This window comes from Varanus komodoensis, unplaced genomic scaffold (genome assembly GCF_004798865.1).
Source record: "Varanus komodoensis strain SLA01 unplaced genomic scaffold, ASM479886v1 scaffold82, whole genome shotgun sequence".
Lineage (NCBI taxonomy): Eukaryota > Metazoa > Chordata > Lepidosauria > Squamata > Varanidae > Varanus > Varanus komodoensis.
In genome coordinates, this window is record NW_025336508.1 from 1,496,641 (window position 1) to 1,521,134 (window position 24,494).

The 24,494-nt window shown below is 58.1% G+C and overlaps 2 protein-coding genes and 1 long non-coding RNA gene across 4 annotated transcripts in view; 2 read left to right on the plus strand and 1 right to left on the minus strand.

Moving 5' to 3' along the window:
• Positions 1 to 8,853, minus strand: part of SLC51A (solute carrier family 51 subunit alpha) — a 9,739-nt gene extending 886 nt beyond the window's left edge. The window contains exons 1-8 of one of the 2 annotated variants that reach the window (XM_044456209.1): positions 8,766 to 8,853; positions 7,707 to 7,801; positions 5,343 to 5,497; positions 4,524 to 4,597; positions 4,192 to 4,350; positions 2,413 to 2,524; positions 534 to 680; positions 260 to 365 (exon numbers count right to left, since the gene is read on the minus strand). In XM_044456209.1, coding sequence (XP_044312144.1) covers positions 260 to 365; positions 534 to 680; positions 2,413 to 2,524; positions 4,192 to 4,350; positions 4,524 to 4,597; positions 5,343 to 5,497; positions 7,707 to 7,801; positions 8,766 to 8,800 — 883 coding nt within the window. In that variant the 5' untranslated portion in view covers positions 8,801 to 8,853. The remainder of the gene's footprint in view (positions 1 to 259; positions 366 to 533; positions 681 to 2,412; positions 2,525 to 4,191; positions 4,351 to 4,523; positions 4,598 to 5,342; positions 5,498 to 7,706; positions 7,802 to 8,765) is intronic. The other variant, XM_044456210.1, reaches the window with a different exon arrangement.
• A 1,434-nt stretch (positions 8,854 to 10,287) lies between these two features.
• On the plus strand, positions 10,288 to 20,630 carry ZDHHC19 (zinc finger DHHC-type palmitoyltransferase 19). The gene is made up of 8 exons (XM_044456214.1): positions 10,288 to 11,090; positions 11,751 to 11,872; positions 15,488 to 15,615; positions 17,878 to 18,050; positions 19,017 to 19,122; positions 19,792 to 19,862; positions 20,368 to 20,473; positions 20,586 to 20,630. Exons 1-8 carry the CDS (start codon positions 10,987 to 10,989, stop codon positions 20,628 to 20,630), a joined length of 855 nt encoding a protein of 284 aa, XP_044312149.1. The 5' UTR covers positions 10,288 to 10,986.
• Positions 20,631 to 20,730: 100 nt separating this feature from the next.
• On the plus strand, positions 20,731 to 23,726 carry LOC123036766. Its single transcript, XR_006417208.1, has 2 exons — positions 20,731 to 21,028; positions 23,516 to 23,726. It is a non-coding gene; the product is annotated as an uncharacterized LOC123036766 (long non-coding RNA).
• Positions 23,727 to 24,494: the final 768 nt, after the last annotated feature.

The following is a 24,494-nucleotide window of genomic DNA, read 5'->3' on the forward strand; positions in this document are numbered from 1 at the left end:
CCCCCCCCCCCCGCAAATCTAAAGGCCACTTCTGCTTCCTCCCTTGAGAGATCTCCATTCTCTGTTATCTTGGTTTAACCCAGGGGTGGGGTGGTGACCGGATCATCCACATATCTTTGGATTGCATGTCCCATCCTCCCTGCCCACTTGCCAGGCTGGGTGCCTTTGAAGGGAGTTGCCGGCCAGCAGCTGCTGGAGGGCCCCAGCACTCCCCATCCTGGTTCCAGCACAAGGAGGCAAGGCTGTGATAGATACTCACGCTGGGACCTTGCTCTCGAGGAGAGCGGCGGCGAACAGGCGATCTGCCCACCGTTGCCCAAGATGCTGAAGATGGACGGCTGCAGCGCTGTCAGGATGAGCAGAGCCTGAAAGCAAGCGCAGCGGAGCAAGAGAATGAGCTGCCTCCGGACCACCTTCCGGGCGGGTTGGAGGGCACCCCCGGCAGGCTGCGGGGAGGGGTCCTCCAACTCGCCTGGAGGGCAGATCTGCCCCCCCCCCCACTTTTCACAGCCACTGACGTAAGAGCGGGTTACCTGAAAGCAAGCGAACTTGCCCCCTGCGTTCTGTTTGGCCAGGTGTGTCCTGGCTTGCCGGAAGAGGACTGCCAGGGCCCAGAGGGCAAAAATGGTGGACACGCCAAGGAAGGAGTTCATCCAAAGCGCCGGGCTTGTGGCTGAAATCTAGAGGCAGGAGAGAAAGGGGGCAGGAGCAACACATGAGTCGGCAGAGCCTGAATTTTCCAGAGGGCTCCTTGAAGGACAGGCATGGTCCCCCTCTTAATATGTCAGGCCGGCTTCCCCCCCGTCTGGTGCCCTCCAGTTCTGCTGGGTCACCACCCCCCACTGGTCCACAAATTTAGGGAAATTATCAACCCCTGAGATAAAATGTGCTAATTCTTACATATTTTGATTAGATGAATTAGGAAACAGCTGCTAAAGGTGCGGGTTGGCTAAAGGTTTCAAAATATTTCACAACAAAGATTTATACACAGGTGAGTATATTTGCCTACGAGGGAGGGAGGTGTCTGATGGGCCACGATGCCTTGTAACTTCTCGACAAAGTACGGCAGTTCGCAAGCCAAAAAGCACAGTTTGGTTACCAAATAAAGATGGAACCTTGTCATTTATTCTGATGTTAGAGCCTGCCAGTTTTTCATGCAAAAAGCATGAACATGTTACATGAAAAACCAATAAATGAATGCAAAGTTATGTTCCTGGTATCAATAGAAAGATAAATTCATTGGTGTGGCACCATTCTCATTGCGTTATCACATTTTGCGGAAAAGTTAAGGAGCATCATCACACCCTCCCCTCGTCATTCTGAATTATTGGATGTAATTTTGACCTGAAGTTGCCTCTTGGCAGCTGGAGCCAATTAATACTCAGGACTTAAGTTTCCTTTATTAGTAACCCAATTCTGGTAAAAATTTAGCATTTTTCATTTCTGAGGAAGACCAGCCCCCTGGCTATTTCTGGGCATCACGGCTGGGATTGATCAATGTTGCTGTCACACATTGCCATATTGTGGGTATGACCCACAGCAGTGTGATTTTACTGTTAACCAGAAAGAGGAACCATGGGTCAGAAATGCAGAATGAGAACCTATTTTTCAGTTAGGCAGTGAAATATTTGAGAAATAAATATTTAGCATAGCATTCTTTTAAAAAAATCTATTTCCCAAAACTGGAAGACTTCCCAGCTTCTGATATCTGAGCAGACACCGTGTAGACACTTTGCTATTGGAAGGTCTAAAATCGCCTTTTCTCAAAACTAAAGCTGCACGTGAGGTTACCAGCTAAATCACATTTTACAGTGCAGTCAAAGACCCATGGAATGTACAAGCCCAGCCTTCTCATCTGCTCTCACCCCCTTGCCCCCAAACCTGTGGTCCCAGGGTGACAACAGGTTGCTCCACAGGTCTCCCAGAAAAAGGTGCGTGAGGGAGGGAGGAACTACATATGCAAAATATATGCTGACTATTTCCATCTCCCCTGTTTGGAGAGCCACGTGAAAAGCAAAAGTTTTGCAGGGAATGAATCACGCAGAACCCCGTGGATCTAACTATCACCAACCCAGATGTGTTGGGTGACAACTCCCATCATCCCCAGCCACGTTCCACGCTCCAGCTGGCTGTGCTGCCTGGGGCTGGTGGACACTGTCACCCCAACCCTTGAGAGGGTGCCAGCTTCAAGGAGGGCAACGCGGAAGATCCTTCACAAAAACTGTCTCCTGACTTTACGGCAGCACCTGCCTTAAAGGGGCAGCAAGAGAAAGCAAATCCAGGAGCACCCCCCCCCCGCCCCATCCTCTTCCCCCTCAGTGGCTCCGGATGCCCCCGGGCCCCAGAGGGCCTCCCCGCCTCCCCCCCCCCGCATCCCTTGCACTGCCCTGGGCAGGGCCGGCCGCCACTTACATCCGCCGTGTTGTACAGGCCCTCAGTGGCCAAGACCAGCCCGAAGAAGGAGAAGGCCACCCTGAGGAAGGTGTACTGGAAGCTGCCCAGCAGCATCAGCGTCATGGTGCGCCTGCAGGGAGAGAGAGATGGGGAGCTGCTTCGTCCGGCCTGGGGAGGCGCTGCTGGGGAGCGCTACTTCGCGGCCAGCTTGGCATGCACCTCGCGGTCCGCTTTTCGCAGATCTGCTTATCAAGATGTCGTGGCGCTTCGTCCAAAGCTTTGCTAAAGCCAAGATTATGCCCACGGTGTTTTCTCTGTCCAGCTGGGAGTTTACCCAGCCAAAACATTAGATCAACTTAGCCTAACAGGGTTAATTCTTGATAAATGCATGTTGGCTTTGATTAATCATTTGCATTTTGTCCAAGGTGCTTACAGACGGATATTTTAACTGTTTTCTCCAGAATTCTTCCAGGAATTGAAGTCAGACTAACTGGTCTGTAGTTCAAAGGTTCCTCTTTTTTCCCCTTTTTGAAGACAGGGAACATGTCAGCTCTTCTCCAGTCAATCTGGCACTTCTGTTTTCTAAAATTTATTGAAGATAACAGCCACTAGTTCTGAGACTTCCTCACTAGCTGATTGATTGATTGATTACTTTTATATCTCGTCACCATATGCCTTGGCATCTCGGGACGGCTTACCAATGTAGAATTAAAAACAATAAAACAATAACAAATTCAATAGATTATATAAAAACAAAAACCAAAAAGCAACTGTTAACTATAAAATTAATTTTTAAAATAGCCATTAAATAAAAAGGTTTTAACCTGGCGCCAAAAAGAATATAGACTCTGGGACAGAGCTCACTGGACCCTGGAGATTTGAATGTGCTCATGCCATCTGGGATTCCTTGTCCATTCATCCGCCAACCTTGGGCTGCCATCTCTCATGACAACTGGTACCATCAAAGCCAAAACCGACAAGCTCCCTGCTCAGCAAGAGAAGCCGAGGGCTGCTTGACGCAGAGGCTTTCTGGGGGCTGAGCTATCGGATCCTGAAGGGGGGGACACCGAGGAAGGGGTGACGGGGGGGCAGGAGCCCTGGGAGCTCCATCGGGGCCACTGGCTGCAGCTTCCCAGACCGACCGCGAGATCAGAGGGAAAGACGGAAGAGGACACAGGCGAGGAGAACGGCTATTGCCGTGCCTGGTCCCTGGCCCCATGAGGGGCACCGAGAATGAGGGGCTCGCCAGTTGTAGGGCTTGTGCAGGGAAGGACTGGGAGAGGTTTCCAGCCTGGGCTTGGTGCTCTTTACATGAGCAGAGGCTTGCCATGGAATCCTAGAAGAGCAGAGTTGGAAGGGGCCACGAAGGCCATCGCGTCCAGCCCCCTGCTGCGGCGGGGCACCAACGCACACCAAAGTCTGAGTGACCGACAGCGAGGCTTTCCAGCGACAACAGGCTGGCGTGCTCCACGCTGCCCCACTGGCCCGCTGCCCGGCACGCTGGCCCCAGCCGCTTCTGCAAAACGGGGCTCGGCCCTTGGGCTGAAAGGCCAGCACACGGCCACAGAAGGAGCGCCAGCCCAGGGCTTCCCCAGGCGAGTCTGCGTGCTTCAGCAAACGGTTTGGTGTCGGATTTGCGCTCCGGTTTTACCCTGCCCTTCCCCTGCCCCTGCCCCGTTCCAGGGCGCCAGCGGCTGCTGCACTCCGGAGGAGGGGCCCCAGAAGCGGGGGGCCTGCCCGCCTCCGCGTGAGCTGGCTCGGGGCTTGGCAGCCCGGCCCACGCCCCCCCCTACTCACTTGGTCATGGCCACGCGGGGGCAGCAGGGGCAGCAGCAGCAGCACGGCCCAGTGCTGATCACCATGGGGGTGTCCTGGAGGGCCTTCAGCACGGCCGCCACCCCCCCAAAGCCTTGCACCAGCACCAGCAGCATCAGGTAGAAGCAGACGCCGAAGTACCTGGCGGGCGAAACAGGAGAGGGTGGGGCGCGAGTGCATCCGTGGCAAGGCCCCCCCGCCTCCTCCCCCAAGGGGTCCTTGGGTGTGGGACTCCCCCCCAGTGTGGATCCAAAGGGCCGGGCCGATTTCCGCCTTGCTCCAGGCGGGCAGCGGTCCCCCGGAGGGACACTCACGTGGCGATGGCCATCTCCACCAAGGCCATGGCGCGAGGGACCCAGAGCCCAGTCAGGCAGAACACCGAGACGACCTGCAGGGAGGGAAGGCGGGCCGGGGTGAAGCGCAGGGGTGTGAACCGCAGAGACCCCGACAGCGGTTGCGGGTCCCTCATCGGGCACCCCGTCTGCTCCTCCCCTTCTCCACCATCCAGCAAAGCTCTCCAGGGATCCGGGATCCAGCAGGAGAGCGGCTCCGTGGGCCACATGTGGCCCGTGACCCCAGCACCCTCTGGCTCTTCCCCGCAGCCACGCTGGTTTCAGAGAAAGACCCCCGAAACAGCAAAGCCCGCGGGGTCGTGGGGTGTGGGGAGGTTTTCAGCAGCCCTAAGCAGCAGAAACTCTCACTTAAAGGCATCTGGATTTTAACTAGCTTGCTAACCAGCTAAACTAACTGGCTAAACTGCGGGTGTTTAAAGAGCAACTCGTTCAACCCGTAAAGGCCCGTGGCTTAACCTTCTAATAATAGTTCAAGAGAAAAGAATTTAAAGAGGAAAAAATTTCCCAGGGGGCTTTCCTTTTTATCGGTGCCTGTGCTATTAATATATTTTGAACAATACCAGTTTGCAGGGCTGTTTGCAGAGCAAACAATCCATCGGAACCCTGAATACAGCAGCAAAACACCATTGGGAAAAATGAGACCCGAGCAAGGAATAAAAAAAACCAGTCTGGGGGATGAGGAGGCCTTTGCTTGGTGCCTGGATTCGAGCACAGCAGCGGAGGTGCCCAGAGTCGGGCCAGCCATGTGCGAGGCGCCCTTCTCGAGGGACGGGCACTTACGGTGGGGCAGGAGCTGCTCCAGATGAGGGTCTTCATTTTGACGAAGCAGCGGACCTTCCTGCAGAGATACAGGGCATCTTCCACAAAGATGGCGACGGAGAGCAGGGTGAGGAGCGTCACCATGCAGGTGATGCCAAGCTCCACCGCGTTCTGCTCTGCAGGGAAACACAGGCGGCTGTTATTTATTTATTATTTATTTATTAAAACATTTCTATGCCGCCCCATTCGCCGAAGCCTCAGGGCGGCTCACAACATTAGGTTAAAATACAAGAAATAACAATATAAAATAAGTCGCCCTGGTCAGATAAAATAATCAAATAATATTAACAATTAAAATGACGCTTAAATAAAAAGGTCTTCGCCTAGCGCCGAAAAACAAATAACGACGGCGCCAGGCGGACCTCTCTGGGGAGCGCGTTCCATAACTTAGGCGCCACCGCAGAGAAAGCCCTCCTCTGAGTACCTACCCTCCTAATTTCTTTCACGGAGGGTTCCCGGAGAAGGGCCTCTCCCGCAGATCTCAAGGGGCGGGCGGGCATATATGGATGCAAGTGCTCCTTCAGGTAACCAGGACCCAAGCCGTTTAGGGCTTTATAGGTCACCACCAACACCTTGAATTGGGCCCGGACTTCAATGGGAAGCCAGTGAAGCTGACGGAGGACTGGAGTCATGTGAACATAACGCTCAGTCCCCGTCAGCAGCCTGGCAGCTCTATTTTGAACCAATTGAAGTATCTGGTCTGTCTTCAAGGGCAGCCCCATGTAGAGCGCGTTACAGAAGTCAAGGCGGGAAGTCACCAGCGCATGTGTCACTGTCACCAGGCAGTCGTTCTCCAGGTAGGGGCGCAGCTGGTGGATCAGCCGAAGCTGAAAGAAAGCGCTCCTCGCCACCGCTGTCACCTGAGCTTCCAGTGAAAGCTCTGGGTCGAGGAGCACTCCCAAGCTGCGGACCTTGTCCCTAAGAGGGAGTGCAACCCCATTCAGGACTAGGTTCAATTCACCCTCCCCGAAGCCCGATCCGCCAACCAACAGGACCTCCATCTTGTCTGGATTGAGCTTCAGTTTATTGGCCCTCATCCAGCCCATCACCTCGGCCAGGCACCGGTTCAGCACAGCCACTGCCTCACCTGGATTGGTGGAAAACGAGAGGCAGACCTGGGCATCATCAGCGTACTGATGATTCCGCAGCCCACACCTCCGGATGACCTCTCCCAGTGGTTTCATGTAGACGTTAAACAGCAAAGGGGACAAAATGGACCCCTGCGGAACTCCATGGCATAGCTGCCATGGTGCAGAGCCATAGTCCCCCAGCACCACCTTCTGGAATCGGCCATTGAGATAGGAGCGGAACCACTGCCAAGCAGTGCCTCCGACCCCCAATCCCGCTAGCCTATCCAGAAGGACACCATGGTTGATGGTATCGAAAGCCGCTGAGAGGTCCAGGAGAACCAACAGGGACGCACTCCCCCTGTCCTTCTCCCTGCACAGGTCATCGTACAGGGCGACCAAGGCAGATTCAGTACCGTACCCGGGTCTGAAGCCGCACTGAAATGGGTCCAGATAATCCAGTTTCGTCCAAGAGGGCTTGGAATTGTCCCGCCACCACCCGCTCCAACACCTTGCCCAGAAACGGGATGTTGGCCACTGGTCTATAGTTAGTGGCCATCTCTGGATCCAGTGACGCCTTCTTCAGGACCGGTCGGACTACCACCTCCTTTAAAGGGGCAGGTACCCAGCCCTCCCTCAGAGAAGCGTTAACCACTTCCAAGATCCAGATCCCAATCCCGTGCTTGGAATTATTTATTAACCAAGACGGGCAAGGGTCCAATAGGCAAGTGGTGGGACGTACTCGTCCAAGCACCTTGTTCACATCATCAGGCCGCAATAACTGAAATTCATCCAATAATTCCGGACCAGATGGCGGCATTGCACAGGGAGGAAGTGGCTCCATCCATCCGAGGAAGTGGCTCTAAGTTCACGAAATTAGGTTTGTTAGTTTTTAATATGCTACAAGGACCTTCGCTGCATTTTTTGCAGCTCAGGACCAGATCTGCCAAAGGTGTAAAGCAGCTTCAAACTAAGGATATCTCTGCTGAGATCAAAGACAAGGCGACATGCAGTTCTGGGTTTGTTCTCCGCCTTCTCAGGAAGACTCAGCCAGGTAAGGGGGGCAGGATACATTTTATTACAAATACATAATAAACCTATAGTATACTTATGGGTATACTGAAGTCCTTTGGATCACCCCACTACAGCCAATGGTCTCTGCACTTCCTGCTGTTCAGAGTCACCTGAGAGCAGTGGCATACCTGGGAACCCTGTGCTGCCTAGGTGTTAAACGAAAGTAGCCCCTGGGCAAACTTACGGTGGAACCACTGCAATGCGGTTGGTGGCTGGGAGAAGCAGGCCACTGGGACGCTGTAATTATAGATCAACAGCTGGACCAACTCCAGGGGGAACCTGTGGGAAGGACAAGAGAATGACCACCCAGGTGAGAGCCAGGACCCTCACAGCTCTGTCTGCCACCCCCTGCCCACCTCAGGGCGTCACAGCCTGGCTTTGCAGACTCCCCCAAAGTGCGTGCCTGCAGCGCTCCTGCTTCTACAGGGCACATGTATATGTATCTTGAGGGTAAGTGTTGTCTAGTGGTTAGAGCACTGGACTGGGAAATTGGGAGACCCGGGTTCTAGTCCCCCTGAGGCCATTGAGCTTGCCAGGTGACTTCGGACTTGCCATTCAGCCTGAGCCAAACCTTCTCATGGGGCCACAGTCGTGGGATAAAATGGAAAGAAGACACTTTTTTGCAAGCTTCTTGAGTTCCTTGCAGGAAGAGGAAGAGGAAGGCATAAAAGTAAAGTGATAATCACTGTCAGAAGCAAAGCCCATCCAATTCAACAGCTCTTACTCCCAGCTAAGCGGACGGACGAGACTGCAGTTCCAGCGGGGGCAGGCGACCCGCTGGAAGACTGAGAGCTGGCTGGGAATCTGGTGCGGACCGTGGGCGTTTCACCCGTGGGACTTCAGGAAAGAAAAGAACAGTTGGGAATTTCTGTCCCAATGAGGAGAAACATAGAAACAGAGCGAGTCAGAAGGGGTCTCCCGGGCCATCTAGTCTGACCCCAGCTAACTCCGCTCATGACATGCGCACCATGTGCATGTCCAGCCTGTCCTTGAACACCCGCACCGATGGGGCCTCAACCACCTCCCGTGGAAGCCCATTCCACACCCTGGGGGTCCCGACTGTCAGGAGGCGCTTCCTGGCATCCACATGGGACCTTGGCTCCTCCTCTGCAGGGGAGGACAGGTCTCTGCCCACCGCCGTGTGGCGCCCCTCACGTGCCCGCATGTGACCCCCGAGCCTCGTCCCTCAGCCGCGCCTCATGGGCCTCCCCGCGAAGCGCGCCCTGCGCCCCGAGGCGCCTACCTGGGGTCCTGCAGCAGCTTGGCCGGCGGGTCCATGGCTCCGGCAGCGGCGAGCACTGCGCCGCGGGCCGTGCGGGTCAGAGTCTGCGCCTCCGCGGCCTCCCGCCCGCCTGCCCACCCGCCCACAGGCCGCGGCGGGTTCGCCGACCGGGAGGCGCCGGCCCCAGCCCGCCGCCGCGCGGCCAACGAACCAGGAAGGGGCTGGGCGCGGAGGCAAAGGGCGCCCGGCGGCTCGCTGCCCCCCCGCGTTGCGGCCCGGCCCGGCCTGGCCTCGCCTCGCGGGGGCCCGGCGCACCTTCGCCGCAGGGCAGGGCAGGGCAGGGCGCGGCGCGGCCGGGTGCACAGGCCTCCCGGTTGCCCTCGGGCAAGGCGCTGCGGGCGATCCGGTTCGCACGCCGACTTTCGGCCAAGGAAAGCGGCCCTTGCAGGCACGCATAGAGCCGGGTTGCACCAGGGATAAGAGGAAAGCCAAGCGCAGGCGGCGCGGGGAGCCAGCCGGAACCGCCCCAGCGGGCCAAGGATGGAGCGGAGGGAGCCCCGCGGCCGGGGGGGGGGGCAGCCGCCGAGGAGGCCCCGTCGCGCTCTCGCTACCCTGCGCATCAAGGCAGCGCCTTGCACCGAGGGCCTCCCCCTGAACGCAGCCCTGGAGGCTCCCGTGGAGAACGCGGTCGCCCCGGCAGTGGCCCAAAAACGTCACAAAATGAAGCCCCCGCCACCCCATAATCGGGGCAGAGGGAACTCAAGGATGAAAGGAAAGAAGCAAACGTGTGAGAAAGCGAAATGCGGATCTGGGTGCAGGAAAAGGGGCAGATCCACAGTGCAGAGAGGGGGCTCGGGCGCCCCCACAGCGCTGGCCCTTCTCCCACGGAGGGTGGCCCTGGGGCGCCTCAGCCACAGGCGCCCGTCACGCTTTCGCTCAGCCAGGGGAGGTTTCGAACACACAACCCGGCGGAGGGGTAACCCAGCCGGGCCTGGAGCGGCTGCGGAGAGCCCTTCGGCAGCACCAACGCTCAGGGTGCATGGCGCTGTACAAACCAAGGGACAAGCTGGAGGGCGACAGGCCCAGACTCCTGCCGTGCCGGCTGGGAATGCTGGGCGCTGTGGTCCCACACCTCTGGAGGGTGCCAGGTTGGGGGAGTCTGGACCATGGTGCCTGAATCGGTGAGGGGGCGTGCTTGTTTTATTTATTTATTTATTTGAAACTTTTCTTTACCATCCTCTACCAAATAATCTCAGGGTGGGCTTACAATAAAACAAAGTTGCCCCTTCATCCCCCCCCCCCCCCCCCAAAGATAGGTGAAGCAACGTCCTTCCCTTGATCAGATGATGGGTGTCTGGAGTATGCAGACCACTTGACTGCACAGAATTCTTCACTGGGTCACGGTGGATGAACTGCCTCTTAGGTCGGTGCGTCCCTCCAGTTCTGGCTTTTCCTCACCACACACATTTCCCATATGGGTGACCCCCTTTTACACTTCTGGACAAATGAGCACAATAACAAAAAGTTGGCAACACAGCTTTTTTTCAGTTGTAAGTGCTGCAAAACAAGCACCATCAGAGACGCCCTAAAAGCACTTCCAGATGCACATGTTCTCATTGCCTGCTGAAAGGTGAACGGAGCCCACGGCTGGGGTCCCGTTAGGATGCATGGCAAGTTTCAGGTGGCTAGGTCTCATGGTCTCGGGACCAGGGCCCTGAAGGAAGGCTGGATGCACAGCCCCTCGCACCCCACCCGCCTTCCTCCTGCCAGGAACGCAAGGCAGCCCCTGTGAGCCTCCTCTTCCCCGTTCCTTCCTCACAGCGACCCTGTGAGGTAGGCTAGGCTGGGAGTCAGTGACAGGCCCGGTGAGCTTCGTGGCTGAGTGGGGACTGGAACCTGGTTCTGCGGAGTCCCAGCCCAACATGCTCCGACCACTAGGAAACACACCGGCTCATTGTGTTAACCGCCAGCTGATCTGCTGCTGCGCTGAGGGAAAGCAGAGCAGACAGGGGGCCTTCCGGGGACGGTGCAGGGCTGGTTCCCGCGTGGGAGGCCCTTGACAAGGAGGGCCGTGCGGGTTCGCCTCCCGGCGCATGAGGGTCCATGCCTGCCGCCACCGTGGCAACAGAAGCCCCCTCCCACCCGGCCCCTCTGCCATGTCACAACGTCTCTTAGCAACTGGCTGAATGTGATTCCGTCCAGGCCAGGCCCAACGGTTTGGTCCCAATCCATCCCTTGAGCCATGGCCTCCGGCCGAGAGGGATGCCCCTCCATCACCTCCGGTCTCTTCGCCTCGTTCAATTTCAGCAGCCTCGTGGGCCTCAGCTGCCTCTTCTTCACCTTCCCGTAAGTCGGAGCACGGGCTCCGGGCGGCGTTCCCCCACCTGGGGGCCGGTCGGTCGCCTGCAGATCGGGAGGGGAAGCTCAGCTTTGTGTCTCTCCGTCCTCAGAAGGCGGCAGGTGGCCGGACAGACGTCTGGGGAGCAGGGCCTTCCCTGCTGGGGCACCAGGACGGTATGGGATCATGTCCCTCCAAGGAGTTCTGGTCACCTTCCAACGGGCCACAAACACACACGTGTTCCAGAGGGCGCTTGGCATGCCCTTTCTCTTGATTTTGCTCTTTCATGCCAATACATTTAGTTATTCATTTATTTATTTCAAGCTTTTCTATCCCGCCCCCTACAGAACGTCTCAGGGGTTAAGAATGCTGGTCAATAAATTGTCCATTTTTTACACTGTATGGGGGTGTTTTTTTTTTTTTTTTGGCTTCGTTTTTGCTTGTTTGTTTCAGTGCCCCCTGAAAGGTGCATTAATCATCTTTTGAGGAAATACATATTAAATGCATTTCCTTCTGGTGACCCTGCTTGGGCATGTCTTCTACGTGGGAAAACAAGCCCACAGCCTCGAAAATTAGGTCCAGCTAGCCTTGGCCTTTTCCCCTGGAGGGGAGCCCCTCCTGTGTCCGGAAACTGGAGCCTGCCGCTCACCTGCTTTGCTTTCTCCCAGCTGCAGCTGGCTCGCCCTCCACGTCTCCTGGGCATTCCCCATTATCTGCAGCCACCTCTTCATCCCCACCATCATCTTCTTCCTCCTCACGAGCTTCACGGACACAGGAATCCTCCACAAAGGTAAGCTGGGCGCCCGTCTCCCTCCGGAGGGGCTCAGTGCGCCTCTCAGGTATCCGTGAGCGATGCATCGATTTGTCTTCATGCAGAAACGAAAAGCAGCCCAGCCTTTAGCAAGGGATATGGCAACCCAAAGGCGCAGGGCCTCTCCTAACCCAGGCCTGTCCCCTTTCCCAGGGATACGAAGGACGCCATCGCTGCCGGATGCCACCACGCTGGGGGAAGCGATCTGGGCGTGTGGGGGGAGACCTGGCCATCCGGCGGGTGCGCCCAGCCCTGTCCCTCCTTCCCATCAAATTGGGCCAAGGTGGGGGCTGCCCTGAATCCAGCGCTGGGTGCAGCCGGAGCCCTGGACTGAGACTCAGCCCAGAAAAGATGGGGGCCCTGTTCCTGGGTGGTTTGCCTGCCAGGCTGAGCGATATTCGACCTGTTTTGGAGGGGGACGCACACCCCCTGAAGGATCGGGCCTCGTAGTTTGGGGTGTTCCTGGATCCAGCACTGTTGCTAGGGGCACAGGTGGGCTCAGGGTCGGGGCTGGGGGTCCCTCTTACCAGCTTAAGTCGATAGCCCCATGATGTTCTGATCGGGACAGAGGCGGCCTGGCCACAGGAATCCACGCTCCACTGACCCCTGGGTTGGATTACTGCAATGCCTCCAATGTTGTTGTTTGTTGTTGTTGTTGTTAGTCGCGAAGTCGTGTCCGACCCATCGCGACCCTATGGACAACGCTCCTCCAGGCCTTCCCGTCCTCCACCATCCCTGGAGTCCACCCAAGCCCACACCCACTGCCCCAGTGACTCCATCCAGCCACCTCATCCCCTGCCCTCCCCTTCTTCTTTTGCCGTCAATTGTTCCCAGCATCAGGCTCTTCTCCAGGGAGTCCTTCCTTCTCACTAGGTGGACAAAGTATTTGAGTTTCATTTTCAGTATCTGGCCTTCTACAGAGCAGTCAGGGTTGATCTCCTCTAGGACTGACCGGTTTGATCGCCTTGCGGTCCAAGGGACTCGCAGGAGTCCCCTCCAGCACCACAATTCAAAGGCCTCAGTCCTTCAGCGCTCAGCCCTCCTTATGGTCCAGCTTTCACAGCCATACATCGCAACTGGGAAAACCATCGCCTTGACTAGACACACTCTTGTCGGCAGTGATGTCTCTGCTTTGTCGTGGCAAAGGGGCTTGCGTAGCTCAATGAAGCTATGAGCTGTGCCGTGCAGGGCCACCCAAGACGGACAGGCCACAGCAGAGAGCTCTGACAAAACGGATCCACTGGAGGAGGAAATGGCAGCCCACTCCAGTCCCCTTGCCATGAAAACCCCATGGGCAGCCCCAAAAGGCCTCCAATGTGGGACAGCCCAAAACAGCTGGGCCAGAACAGGCCGTGAGCAGAGAGCGGCCAACCTGAGCTCAGTGCGCCAGTCCTTTTCCATCGACACGTCCAGAGCCCTACGCAGAGGGCTGGCGTTCACATCCGAGGCCTGAAATAGCTCCGGGGCCGGACTCTTTAAGGATTCAGGGGAATTCATCCTCAACAGGGCAGTGACTGAGAGGTGGGGAGTGGCACCCTGGCCGTGGAAGGAACGACCCGGGAAGGCTCCCCGGGCACCGACATTGTACCCTTGCTGGCGACAGATGAAGACCTTATTTTCCCCGTTGTCCCAACAATTCTAGCTTCCACCTGTTTTTGTCTGTGTTGGATTCTAAATCTTTTCACTGCTGCTGGGTTTACTTGAGTTCTCCTTTTCGTGTTACTTGTTGCTACGAGCCACTGAGTTGTCTCAGATTTGCGGCAAGCCTATGAACAAGGGCCCTCCAAACTAGAAACATAGACGGTCAGAAGGTACCTCCCAAGCTATCTAGTCTGACCCCCGGCTCCAGCCAGCTCTGCTCATGACAAGCCAGCCCTGCACAGCCCTTCCACATTCAAGGCAGTGCCTTCCTGGATGGAGTCCGTCCATCTCATTTCTTCTTCTGCCTTCAACTTTCCCTAACATAATAGACTTCCCCAGGAAGTCTGGCCTCATCCCGATGTTTTGTAATCCTAACTATTTAAATGTTTCTACAGTCTTTGGAATTGTTGCGCACAGCCCAGAAAGCTTTGGCTACTGCATGCTCTAAAATTAGTAAAGATATAATAGCAATTATTATATTACTGTGCATTATTAATAGTGATTAATAAAGAGACAGAGGGCAGGAATCAGTGCTGGCAGCTGGAGAAGGTTCTCTGGTCAAGCAGGCATTGTCTGACTGGGGAGACCGTCCTGTGGAGACCTTTTCCCTCTTGTACACCCCCCCGGTCAAGCAGCGGTGGTGAGCACAGGTGTGGCCAAAGGCCTTTGTGGGACTTTCCGCCACATTGACCGCGCTGTCCAAGCCAGTGGGGTCAGTTGCCGGCCGGGCGAAGGCGTGTGACCTCCTTCCCTGGGTCTTGCTGCTCGCTCCCCCGTGCCGCCAGTTCTCCCCAGCACGGCCTGCGTTGTGTTCTCTCGCACACACTTGCACACTCCACGTGGCCGCTCTCTTCCACGCTGGCGCAGTGCAATAGTCGCAGCTCCCCGAGCACCCAGCTCCCTCCCCTGGCGCCTCCTCGGCCGCCCAGATCAAAGCAGAGGCCCGCAAAAGCAAACACACCGAAGCGGCCCTGCCAAGCCGAGCGGCTGCTGCAAAGAGCAGATGTGGGCCCAGCCGAGGTGGCCAGGGACCTTTGACCGAGGAGAGGAGGAGACGGCCTCCGAGGCCGGGGTCCTCTTCCTCCTGGCCGGCCAGATGCCCTGGCCAGCCCACGAGCACCGTCTGGTTCCCAGGGACTAGCACCCCGGCAGGCCACCCTCACAGCTCTGGAGGCAAGGCACAGGAGTGTGGTCAGTTGTCTGTCTCTCTCCAGCTGCCGCCCCCGCAGCCCAGATATGGCGTGAGAAGCCCCTGAGCTGCCGAGGTCGCCAGGCCAGATGGCTCAGACCGAGTGCAGGAGCCGAACCACCTTGCAGCTGGAGGGGGTGGAGATGGAGGAGGAGGTCTTGGACCCGAACAGGGGGCGTCCGGCCAAGGGAGGGGCCCATTCAGGGCTGTCCACCCGGCCCTCAGGCAGGGGAGGAAGGGGGAACATGTCCCAGTTTGGACTCAAGTCTGCACATGGGCAGAGGTCATTCCACTGATCCATGCCATTTGGAAACCTGTTGTTCTCAGATAAAGGACTGCTTTTAAGGTGTTGTCAGAATCCGCTAGAGAGGGGGAAATCTTCATGGCACCTCTCCCCCGGGACACCAAACCAGCTACATCTTAGAATGCCACATCCCGTTCCTTTAAGCACAGGCTGTGTAAAGAGGCGCTTCCTTTCATCTCTCCCGAGTCTCTCCTCCCTCAGCCTCGGGGGGACCCCACTGGGCCGTGTGTGGGGAGAAGAAAAGGCTCTCCCACACCACTCTCCCAACACTCACCCTTTTTTCTGAGCAAAAAACCCACAAACGCAAAGTCTGTTAGGTGGGGAGGGGGGACACGTGCCGTTTCTGCCCACATTTTATTGCACGACTGACACCACCCCTTCGTGGCTCCCACGGTGGGGCCACGGTGGAAGCCACCCCGCTCGTTTCATGCATGCCTTCCCTCGTTCTCGTCTCTTCCAGGCATCAAAGAGGAGCTGGTGAAGCAGGCCGTTACCATGAACGACCTCGACCAGCATTGGTGCAACCAGTGCCAGCTGTACTGCCTGCCCCATACCTTTCACTGCTCCTGGTGCGACACCTGTGTGGAGGTAAGCGATGGCCATGCCGTGCAATACACATGTAGATGTCGCAACCTGCAGGAGGCTGGCAAGCGCTGAAGGGCAGGTTGCTCCACAAAGCCGCACCTTCAGGACGAGTGCCAGCAGCTGCGCAACCCTCCCTGGGTGTGTGCGTACACCAAAAGGACACCACAACCCAGGGCTCCATCATCTGAGGATCATGCCCAGTTTTTTAGGGTCGGTGGACAGCTGCCGAAGAGAGAATTTCCAGAGGGCAAATATTGAGCTTAGCTTATTGGATTGTGGTTGGCGGGAGCATGTGGCTGCACCAGAGGGTCCCAAAGGGACAGGGGTCCCCCAGCAGTCTGTGACCACCTTCCCAAGATTTCCCAAGAGTTTCTGGCAGTTTCGTCGTCATAAAACATCTTATCGCAAAGTCAATAAATTGGCATTAACCGTTGGAGGGCTTTTCTACACAAGGCATTTATGGTGTGCTCGCGATGGCTTACTCATGTTTATGGGCTCCCGAGACAAAGTCGTGACCCTCCAGTTTCTCTTCTGTCTTTTCAGAGCACTTTCCTGGGAGTTTTTCAAAACTGGGAAAATGAGGTATTTAGTTACAGCAGGTAAAATGTTACCCTTTCTCCAGGTGTATTTGTGCTACTCTAATAGGGCACAGCTCCACCTGGTGGTTGTGTAGTAGAAAGGCAGGAAAGAAGCGTTTTTGTGCAGAACTGGGCTCCGGCCAGACTCTGCCTCGCAACCCAGATTGCTCACAGCAATACGTGACTGCTGGGAAAATCCGTCCAGGTGCTTTCCGGGCTGCGGATGCAAACACACAAGCAGACAACGCCAAGGTCCAAAGGGGTCTCTCATCAGCCCGGCCTCCGAAACCCACCCTGAGACTCCTGCTCGCCAAATCCCAAGCCAGGCGAGGGTTGCTGGCTTCAGCAGCTGCACCCAGCCGGTGGAGTGACCATCCAGGACGATGTTCGACTAGGACAGCCTCATGGCCCGTCAACGGCCACCTCGGCCACCCAGCAAGGCCAGTGTTGGGGGCCCACATGGTCACGAGCCCCCGTCCAGTCCAGCAGGTTCTCCCCGCCAAGCCGAGCTTCTTGGGGGAGGGGCCACAGCTCTGGGGTGCAGCCCCCGCTGCGCCTGTAGGGCGCCCGTTAGACCCCGGAAAGCATCCAGGAGTGCTCCTCAACGGCGGCTGGGGAGGGCGACGAGGGGGGTACCGTGGGGTTCAGTCCTGGGCCCAGTGCTTGCCAACGTTTTCATTAATGCCTCGGATGGGGAGGTGCCAGGAACACTTCGCAGATCTGCAGATGATGCCGAACTGGGTGGGAGAGCTAATACCCTGGAAGACAGAAAGAAGATGCAGGGTGAGCTTGGCAGGTTGGAGCGCTGGGCTGAAAGCAACGGAATGCAAATCCGGAGGGACCGATGGCTAGTTCTGCACCTAGAAAAAGACACCAAAGGCATCCTTAGGAGATGGGGAATCCCGGGTGCGAAGACGGCCTCCTGGGCCCCTTCCAACTCAACTGCTCCAGGATTCCAGGCCCCCCAGCCAGGGCTAGGAACACACCTCGCTTGAACCTCTGGGCAGCTGCTGCTGCTGCTGCCAGTCAGTGTTGGCAGTACTGGGCCGCAAGGCAGCTAGCTTCCCATGCACCTCCACTTCTGCCCCTGGGCCTGCGCTCTTGTCCCCTCGCTCACAAGTCCGCCCCCCACAAGCGAGAGGAAGAGGTCGTGTCAGCGAGGAGGACCAGCAGGGTCCCGAGAGAGGGCATCTGGCAGCGGGTGCTTTCATGGGCCAGCTCTTCTGCCTTTTCCTCCCCAGTGGATGATTTCAGGGAAAGGAAAAAGCTGGCGGAAGTGGTGGGAAAGCTCACAGGATTGCCCTGGGGGGAGATGCTGGGGTCTGCCCCTCTTGTTAAATCCCGAAAATGAGGCAGGCTGAGAACAGAGAACAGAGCAGAGCCAGAAGGAGTTGCGAAAACAACCGGGGGCAGCGGGACCTTCTGCTCCTCTGTGTGCCAGCCTTCCCCAACCCATCACACTGCAGAGCTGCTGAACTGCAGCTCCCATCAGCCCCGGCCAGCGTGGCCCTGGGCTGCGCTGCCAGCCCTCCTGCTCTTCAGCTGCCCTGGGTCAAGCAGCCGTCCAAGAGGCTGGATGTGGCAAACGCGTGTGAGCAGGTGGGGAGGGCGCAGGCGGCGCCACCTGGCCCTGGCGCACTGGGATGCGCCCCCAGGCCTCCGGGTAACTCTCTGGCGCCCCCTGCAGGAGTTTGACCACCACTGCGTGTGGGTCAACAACTGCATCGGCAGCCACAACCTGCGCTTCTTCCTGCTCTTCGTGACCTTCCTGAGCGGCTACGACCTGGCCGTGCTTGCCTCCTGCCTGGTCTACCTGGCGCTCAACACCCCGCAGGCCTTCAGCGTGGAGAAGATTTGCACGTATCCTTCCCAGCCGGAACTCGCGGCGGAGCTCGGGCGCCAGAACGGCCCTCCTCGTGCCGGCGGGCACGGGTGTCGCGGGAGGGTGTCCCCGCCATTTTGCGATGGGCCTCCCCACAAAAGCCAGCTTAGGACAAGCCTCGCCCACCTGCCCAAAAAAGTCTTTTCTGGGGCGCCCAGGATGTACCCCCAAGTGTTGGGCACCCCGCCCTAGGGCCACCCTGTGCCTCCCGCCAGGCAAGCGGTCTAGGTGGCTAGCTTAACGGAGCTGCAGCAGCACAGGGGGGGCCAGGTGTCCTACATTGCAGAGGACGGTCCTCTCATTTGGAGGCCTGGCAGGGGGCAGTCCTTTCTTTGAAGGGGTCCTCAATTTGAGGGGTTGCCCAGGCCAACCTAGACCACCCAGGCAGTCCTTTCCACTGTGGAGAAGTGCCCTGCATGTCTAGGTAAATCATCATCACTCCTGCGCATGTTACGCAAATGGGTGTCCTCTTCTTGCCCGTTTTTGTTCTGTTATCCATGACCCAGCAGCTGTGGCCCCTCTTCTGCTTGCGGCCAAACCCAAGTATTTTCCGGCTCGTGCGCTTCGTGCAGCAAATACCCCGTTCCGGGGATGCAGGCCGGACTAGGGATTCCAGGGCAGCGGGGCTCCCCATCCATTCCAGCTTTCCCCGTGAGCTTCACAAGAGCTTCCAGGGAGCCTCCCTTCGTGCTGAAAAGCCCTTCCTCCAAATTGGCTTGCCACCCTGGAGCACCACGGAGAGCTCCAGCAAAGCTGCAAAGAAAGGCTGCATGGGATGAGCGGCCCCAGCCCCCTCAGAGACGGCCGCAGGCCCCCAACCCGCCCCCCCCCCCCCCCCCCCCCCCCCCCCGCTGGTTCTCCTCCTCCCCCTGCCCCTCCCAGCCCAGCTCAGCGCCAGGGTGAGCGCCGGGCCTTCACGCCCCTTGACCGACTCCCGCTTCCAGCGTGCTGGTGACCATCCCCGCCTCCTTCTACCTGCTGCCGGCGCTCATCCTGCTCTCCCACCAGATCAGCAACGCCTGGGCGGCCCACCGCAAGTGCAAGCACCAGGTAGCCGCACCAGGGCTCCGGCCTGCAGCCACGGGGAGAGGGCCCTTCACAGGACCGGAGACTTCGGTTCGCAACCGGCAGGCTCCCGAAGGCTCCCTGCCTTGCCCATGCCTGCCCCTGGCTGCGTCCTGCCTCGCCCCCGCTCCTTCCTCCTCCTCGTTTGCTTCTGCCTGCCCTCTCCCAGAGGAAGCAAGCAGCCCTCTCCGCACTCGCAAGCGCCTGGCCGTGGGGAAAGCTCGCAGCTCAGCAGCGTTAAGTGGCCTCCTTCCGCCAGATGTGTAGAAGCACTGATAATGCCGGCTGATTTGATCGCCTTCTAAGCTGGCTCCATTTATTCCCCCTCTTTCCAACTGCTGCCGCAGCTTTTCTGGGCAAGGCCACTGTGCCGCACGTCACACCAGCCTGCAATAAAGTGGCTGGCAGGATGGCTGGAGAAGCCTCCTGCTCTCTCAGGCCTTTCCATCCTCCGCATTTTCCTGCCATCCTGTGTTGAATTCGCGTTATCTCTTGGGCGGCTTCCAGCCCTGGCATGTGGCCACCCATGGCTCTGTTAGGCTGCTTTGGATTTCGTGGCTGTGCGTTTGGGGACACCCGTCGCCCCGAGACCTTGCTAGGAGAACCCTGGCAATGCACCCGAACGTCTTGACCTCTCCGTATCTCTTTTCACAGGCTTCCTACTCCAGCCCACCTTCCTCCCGGGACCGGCACCCCTGGGCTTTCTGCAAGCAGCAGGGAGCAAAGTGAGTGACGTGACCTTTGGAGAGATGGTGGTCGCCAGGAACCCACCGATAACCACCTCCGACAGGGCACGCCGAAGGCCAGGCTAGAGAGGCCAGGTGGGGGGAGGCATCGCAGGCGGGAAGCCAAACCTGGCTTCCCAACACTCCCCAGATGGCCACCACCCCTTTCCCAAACCCAAAATGTCGATCTTGTGCTGGTGTCGCGGCTTGTGTCCAGGTTTCCCCTGTCCTAAAAGGCGAAGGGCCTCTCCTAAGATGGATTTACTAGCAGCAAGAGCCCGAAACTAAAATAGGCTCATCTGTTTGGTGGTTCTCTCATGACCCCCTTTGCCTTTGACCTTGCCCACCGCTGTGGAGCGGCCCCGAGAGCTTCTCCCAAGTGGAATCGGGCCATGGCCTGCGAGAGACTCAGCACCCCTGGGGCAGACCCTGGATGCTCGGGCCCTCAATGGGCTCTCGGGGCTCCAGCCATCCCCGCCTGCCTCTTCTGTGCTTCTCCCGACAGGTACCAAGTCGGGTCAGCCGTGCCGATTGAAGGAGCCACGGCTTGGGAGCGCGCAACGCCCTCCGCGGGCCTCCGCGTCCTCTGGCGCGCCAGCCCCAGCCCGGCGGTCCCGGGCTCCTGCCCCCACGGCTGCACGCAGGACCGGCCCTGGGAGGAGAGGACCTGCAGGGCCTGGCGCCACTTCCTGGCCGCTGCGGGGAGCCTCCTGCATCGCGCAGGTCCCGGCCTGGGCTTGCCGGCAGGGCCAGCCGCGGAGGAGGTGAGCGGGATGCGAGGAGGGCTGGGTGCCCAGCCCTCGGATCGTCTGAACCCGGCCTCTTGCACAGGGGCCGTGCGCAGGGCACTCAAAGCCCCGGAGCCAGCTCCGGCTGGATGCACGGGGACGCTGGTTCCGGTTTTCCCGTCAGCGTGTTGAATGGAGCTGGGGCGATCTTGCGTATCTGAGCCACGGCACGGGCAGGCCAAAGGGCCCCCCCCCCCCCCCCGGGGCAAGGACAGAGGGCTCCGTGTCTGTGCACGCGGTGCCTCGAAGCGGCAGCCGACTGCAGGGACGCTCCGCGCCCTCCCTGTTTGGCAGCAGCCTGGCGCCTCTTCCTGCAGGTCGACAAGAGGAAAACCGGTTGGCAGCTGAACGCCGCCGACAAGCGTGTGGAGATCCCCAGTGAGTATCATGGGATGTCACACGGAGGTGGGTAGAGACCTGTTCTCCCCTGCAGAGGAAGGCAGGACATGCTCCAACGGAGCAAGGCTCAAGGAACCAAGGTTCAATTTGGATGCCAGGAAGCACTTCCTGACAGTTGGGACCCTGAGGGAGTGGAAAGGGCTTCCACGGGAGGTGGCTGAGGCCCCATCGGTGCGGGTGTTCAAGGACAGGCTGGACGTCCACAGGGGGGGCATGTCGTGAGCGGAGCCGGCTGGTGCTGGAGGTCAGACTAGATGGCCCGGGAGGCCCCTTCTGACTCACTCTGTTTCTGTGTTTCTATGTTTACCTCTTGGCCAGGCCGGCGCTCCAGCCCTCCTCCGGGACGGCTTGCTCAGAGCTGGGCAGCAAAGCTAGCCCTGTCGGTTTAAGTTCGTAAAGGCAACTCGGTGGCCTCCAAGTTGAACTACAACTCCCAGCATGCCCCAGCACCACTGGGCAGGGTGCTGGAAGGAATCCCCCCCCCCACCCGGCCTCCAAACTGCCTCAGTGGGTGGCTCGTGAAAGGGGTTTGGGCACAGTATCTCACTGATGACTGAGGGCCAAAGCCGTAATACCCTGCCCGGAAAATCGCCAGGTGTGGGTGGCAGAGGTGCGCACCTGGGGCACGCAGCTTGACCCACGTCTTCACCTGCTTTGCCTGGGCGGAATTCAGAAAGGCGAGAGGCAGGCAAGGGAGTCGCCAACCGGAAACTTCCTGCAGCCCTGATGTAGTCAGTGGATGGATCCAGGCGCTGTTCCCCAGCCTCTGACAAGCAATGTCAGAATGAACGGCACCGGCCTACCCTGCAGGGTTCTTACTAGGATTCCAGATACATCCACATGCAGTGTTATAAACATTCGCAGCCTTTCTACACGAGGCCTTAATTGTGCAGCTGGACTCCCTCCCTCGTGGAGCTTGTGGGGGTGTCAGCATCCCCAGAGCCTCTCCCTGCTTCGCATCCATTTGTGTGGCTGCTTTTTCGCACGCAGAAAAGCAGGTGCAGAAAGCCCCCTGGGGTTGCGTAATTCTGCCACACCACAGTGCCACCTGCAGGCTGTGCAAGGGAGCACACAGAAAGGCCGAGGGAGAAGCCTGGGCGGAAACACACGCAAAGGGGCTGGTAGTGACCCTGCACCTCTCTGGAAGAGGCCGCCACACTGGATGGTGACAGAACCGGCGGCAAGAGCCCATTGGGGCATTTTGTGGCCCCCCGCAGCACAAACCGGACCAAGCCCCGTTCCGCGTTTCAAGTTGTGAACGGTTTCTTCCATTTCGGAGAAGCTGTGCGGGCCTCGTGCGAGGCCGAAACCAGGGGTCACGGCAAAACAGCACACAGCAATACCAGCACGCTTTAGCGTATGGCGTTTATTGCTTGTCAGTGAGGTGTAAGAAAAGCTTTTCACCTTTTAGAATGGGAAGGAAGGGTGGGGAAGCCGCAGGAGGATGGATGGAGGTCCGCAGCCTGGGAGCGCTCCTCGACCCAGAGCTGTCCCTGGAAGCTCAGGTGTCAGCGGTGGCGAGGAGCGCTTTCCTTCAGCTTCGGCTGATCCGTCAGCTGCGTCCCTACCTGGAGGACGACTGCCTGGCGACAGTGACGCATGCATTGGTTACTTCCCGGTTGGACTTCTGTAACGCGCTCTATGTGGGGTGCCCTTGAAGACAGTCCGGATACTTCAGATGGTGCAAAACAGAGCAGCCAGGTCGCTGACGGGGACTGGGCGTTGTTCTCATATAACCCCAGTCCTCTACCAGCTCCATTGGCTTCCCATCAAAGTCCGGGCTCAATTCAAGGTGCTGGTTATCACCTACAAAGCCCTTAACAGTTTGGGACCTGGATACCTAAAGGAACACCTGTGTCCATATTTGCCCTCCCGCCCCCTGAGATCGGCAGTAGGGGCTCTCTTCCGGGAGCCCTCCGTGAGAGACATCAGGAAGCAAAGTACCCCGGAGGAGGGCCTTCTCTGCGGTGGTGCCCCACCTATGGAATGCGCTCCCCAGAGAGGGCCGCCTGGCGCCATCCTTATTTGTTTTTCAGCGCCAGGCCAAGACCTTTATATTTAAACAATATTTTAACAACTTTTAATATTATCTATTGGTTTTAATTTTACAGCCAGGGTGAATCTGGATTTTATGTGCATTATTTATATGGTTTGTTTATTTATTGTATGGAAGCTGTCCCGAGGCTCATGCGAATGGGACGGCATACAAAAACTCCAAATAAATAAATAAATGGTTCCTACAACGGGGTGGGGCCGGCAGAAGGGGCTGCCTGAGGAGCCCCCGGGCTGATTAGGGCTCCATGGAGGGAGGTCAGATTGGCCCAGGGCCCAAGGTTTGACGCCCCTGTTGTGAAAGGGATGCGCACGGCACCTGGAACGATGCTAATGCGCAATTGTGGTGGTTGTGAGAAAACAGCACTGCTTGCTCCTCCGGAGGTTTCCTTGTCTCTGTGCTGCCTTCCCCAGACGTTCTGGACTCCGTGGAGTTGCTGGAGCCCGGCGGTGGCGCTCACTGGAAGTGCCAGATTCACGGCAACCGGCACGGCCCGATGTCGCATGCCGTCGCACGCCTCTCCGTGTCTGAGATCTGAAGGGGCTCCTGGAGGCGTGCCCCCGCCTACGGGTTTTGTACGGGAGAAACTGGATTAAAGCATTGGCAAGCTTGCCACCTCCCACGGGGCCGCGGGTCTCCTCCGTTTCGATTTGGCAGCCCGGGGGCTGTGGGTGGGCTAAGAGAAAGGCTGCCCAAGACCTCCAAAGGCACAGGCTCACAGTCTGGGGCAGAAAGGGGCAAGCGCTGGAGTTACACCAAACGCCGCTTCACGAAGAAGCCTGCCTGGAGAAGCAGCTTTGGTCTGAAGCTCTGGTTGTGAGAAATGAGAGAAATGAGAGCCGAGAACTGGAGCTGGGCTTTGAGATGCCACAAACTAGGCAATCGGGCAGACCGGGAAGCTGATGCACCTCTGTCCGGGGAAAAAGAGGGGTGGGAGGCAGATGTGTGGTCTGGCGGTGGGGGGGGGGGGGCTCAGCCTGGAGGAGCAAGCCTCCTCTCTTTATTTGACTCTGCCTGGTGAGGCTTCCCTGCTCGGTATCCGGAAAGGCCCGATTGCCATCCCTGGCGAGGTCCCCAGGTGGCAGTCCCGCTCTGCTGCCTCATGGCTGACCCACTCCCCAAACTTTCCAGGCAAGTTGCACAACCCTAAATCTTGAAGCGCACCACAAGTCAGGGCAGCCCCTTCTCCACACCCCGCGGAGAAGGCACAGAGATGCCCCCTGGGAGGGGATGGCCTGTCTGCTCTTTTCTGTGCTTCAACAAGGGCATCCGAAAAGACAGCAAGGCAGACTCGGGATCCCTCTGCCTCTTCCCACAGGGGTCACCCCAGCGCACTGCCTCCGCCGCACACAGCCAGCAACGCCTCCAGGAATGTGCCGACTGGGGGCCGTC

What these genes read in the sequence shown, in the direction of transcription:
- ZDHHC19 (XM_044456214.1), top strand. Translation starts at nt 10,987, where the DNA reads ATGGCCTCCGGCCGAGAGGGATGCCCCTCCATCACCTCCGGTCTCTTC. An exon ending in CACAGGAATCCTCCACAAAG is followed by an intron (nt 11,873 to 15,487) that starts GTAAGCTGGGCG and finishes CGTCTCTTCCAG; the next exon opens with GCATCAAAGAGGAGCTGGTG. An exon ending in GGTGCGACACCTGTGTGGAG is followed by an intron (nt 15,616 to 17,877) that starts GTAAGCGATGGC and finishes CGCCCCCTGCAG; the next exon opens with GAGTTTGACCACCACTGCGT.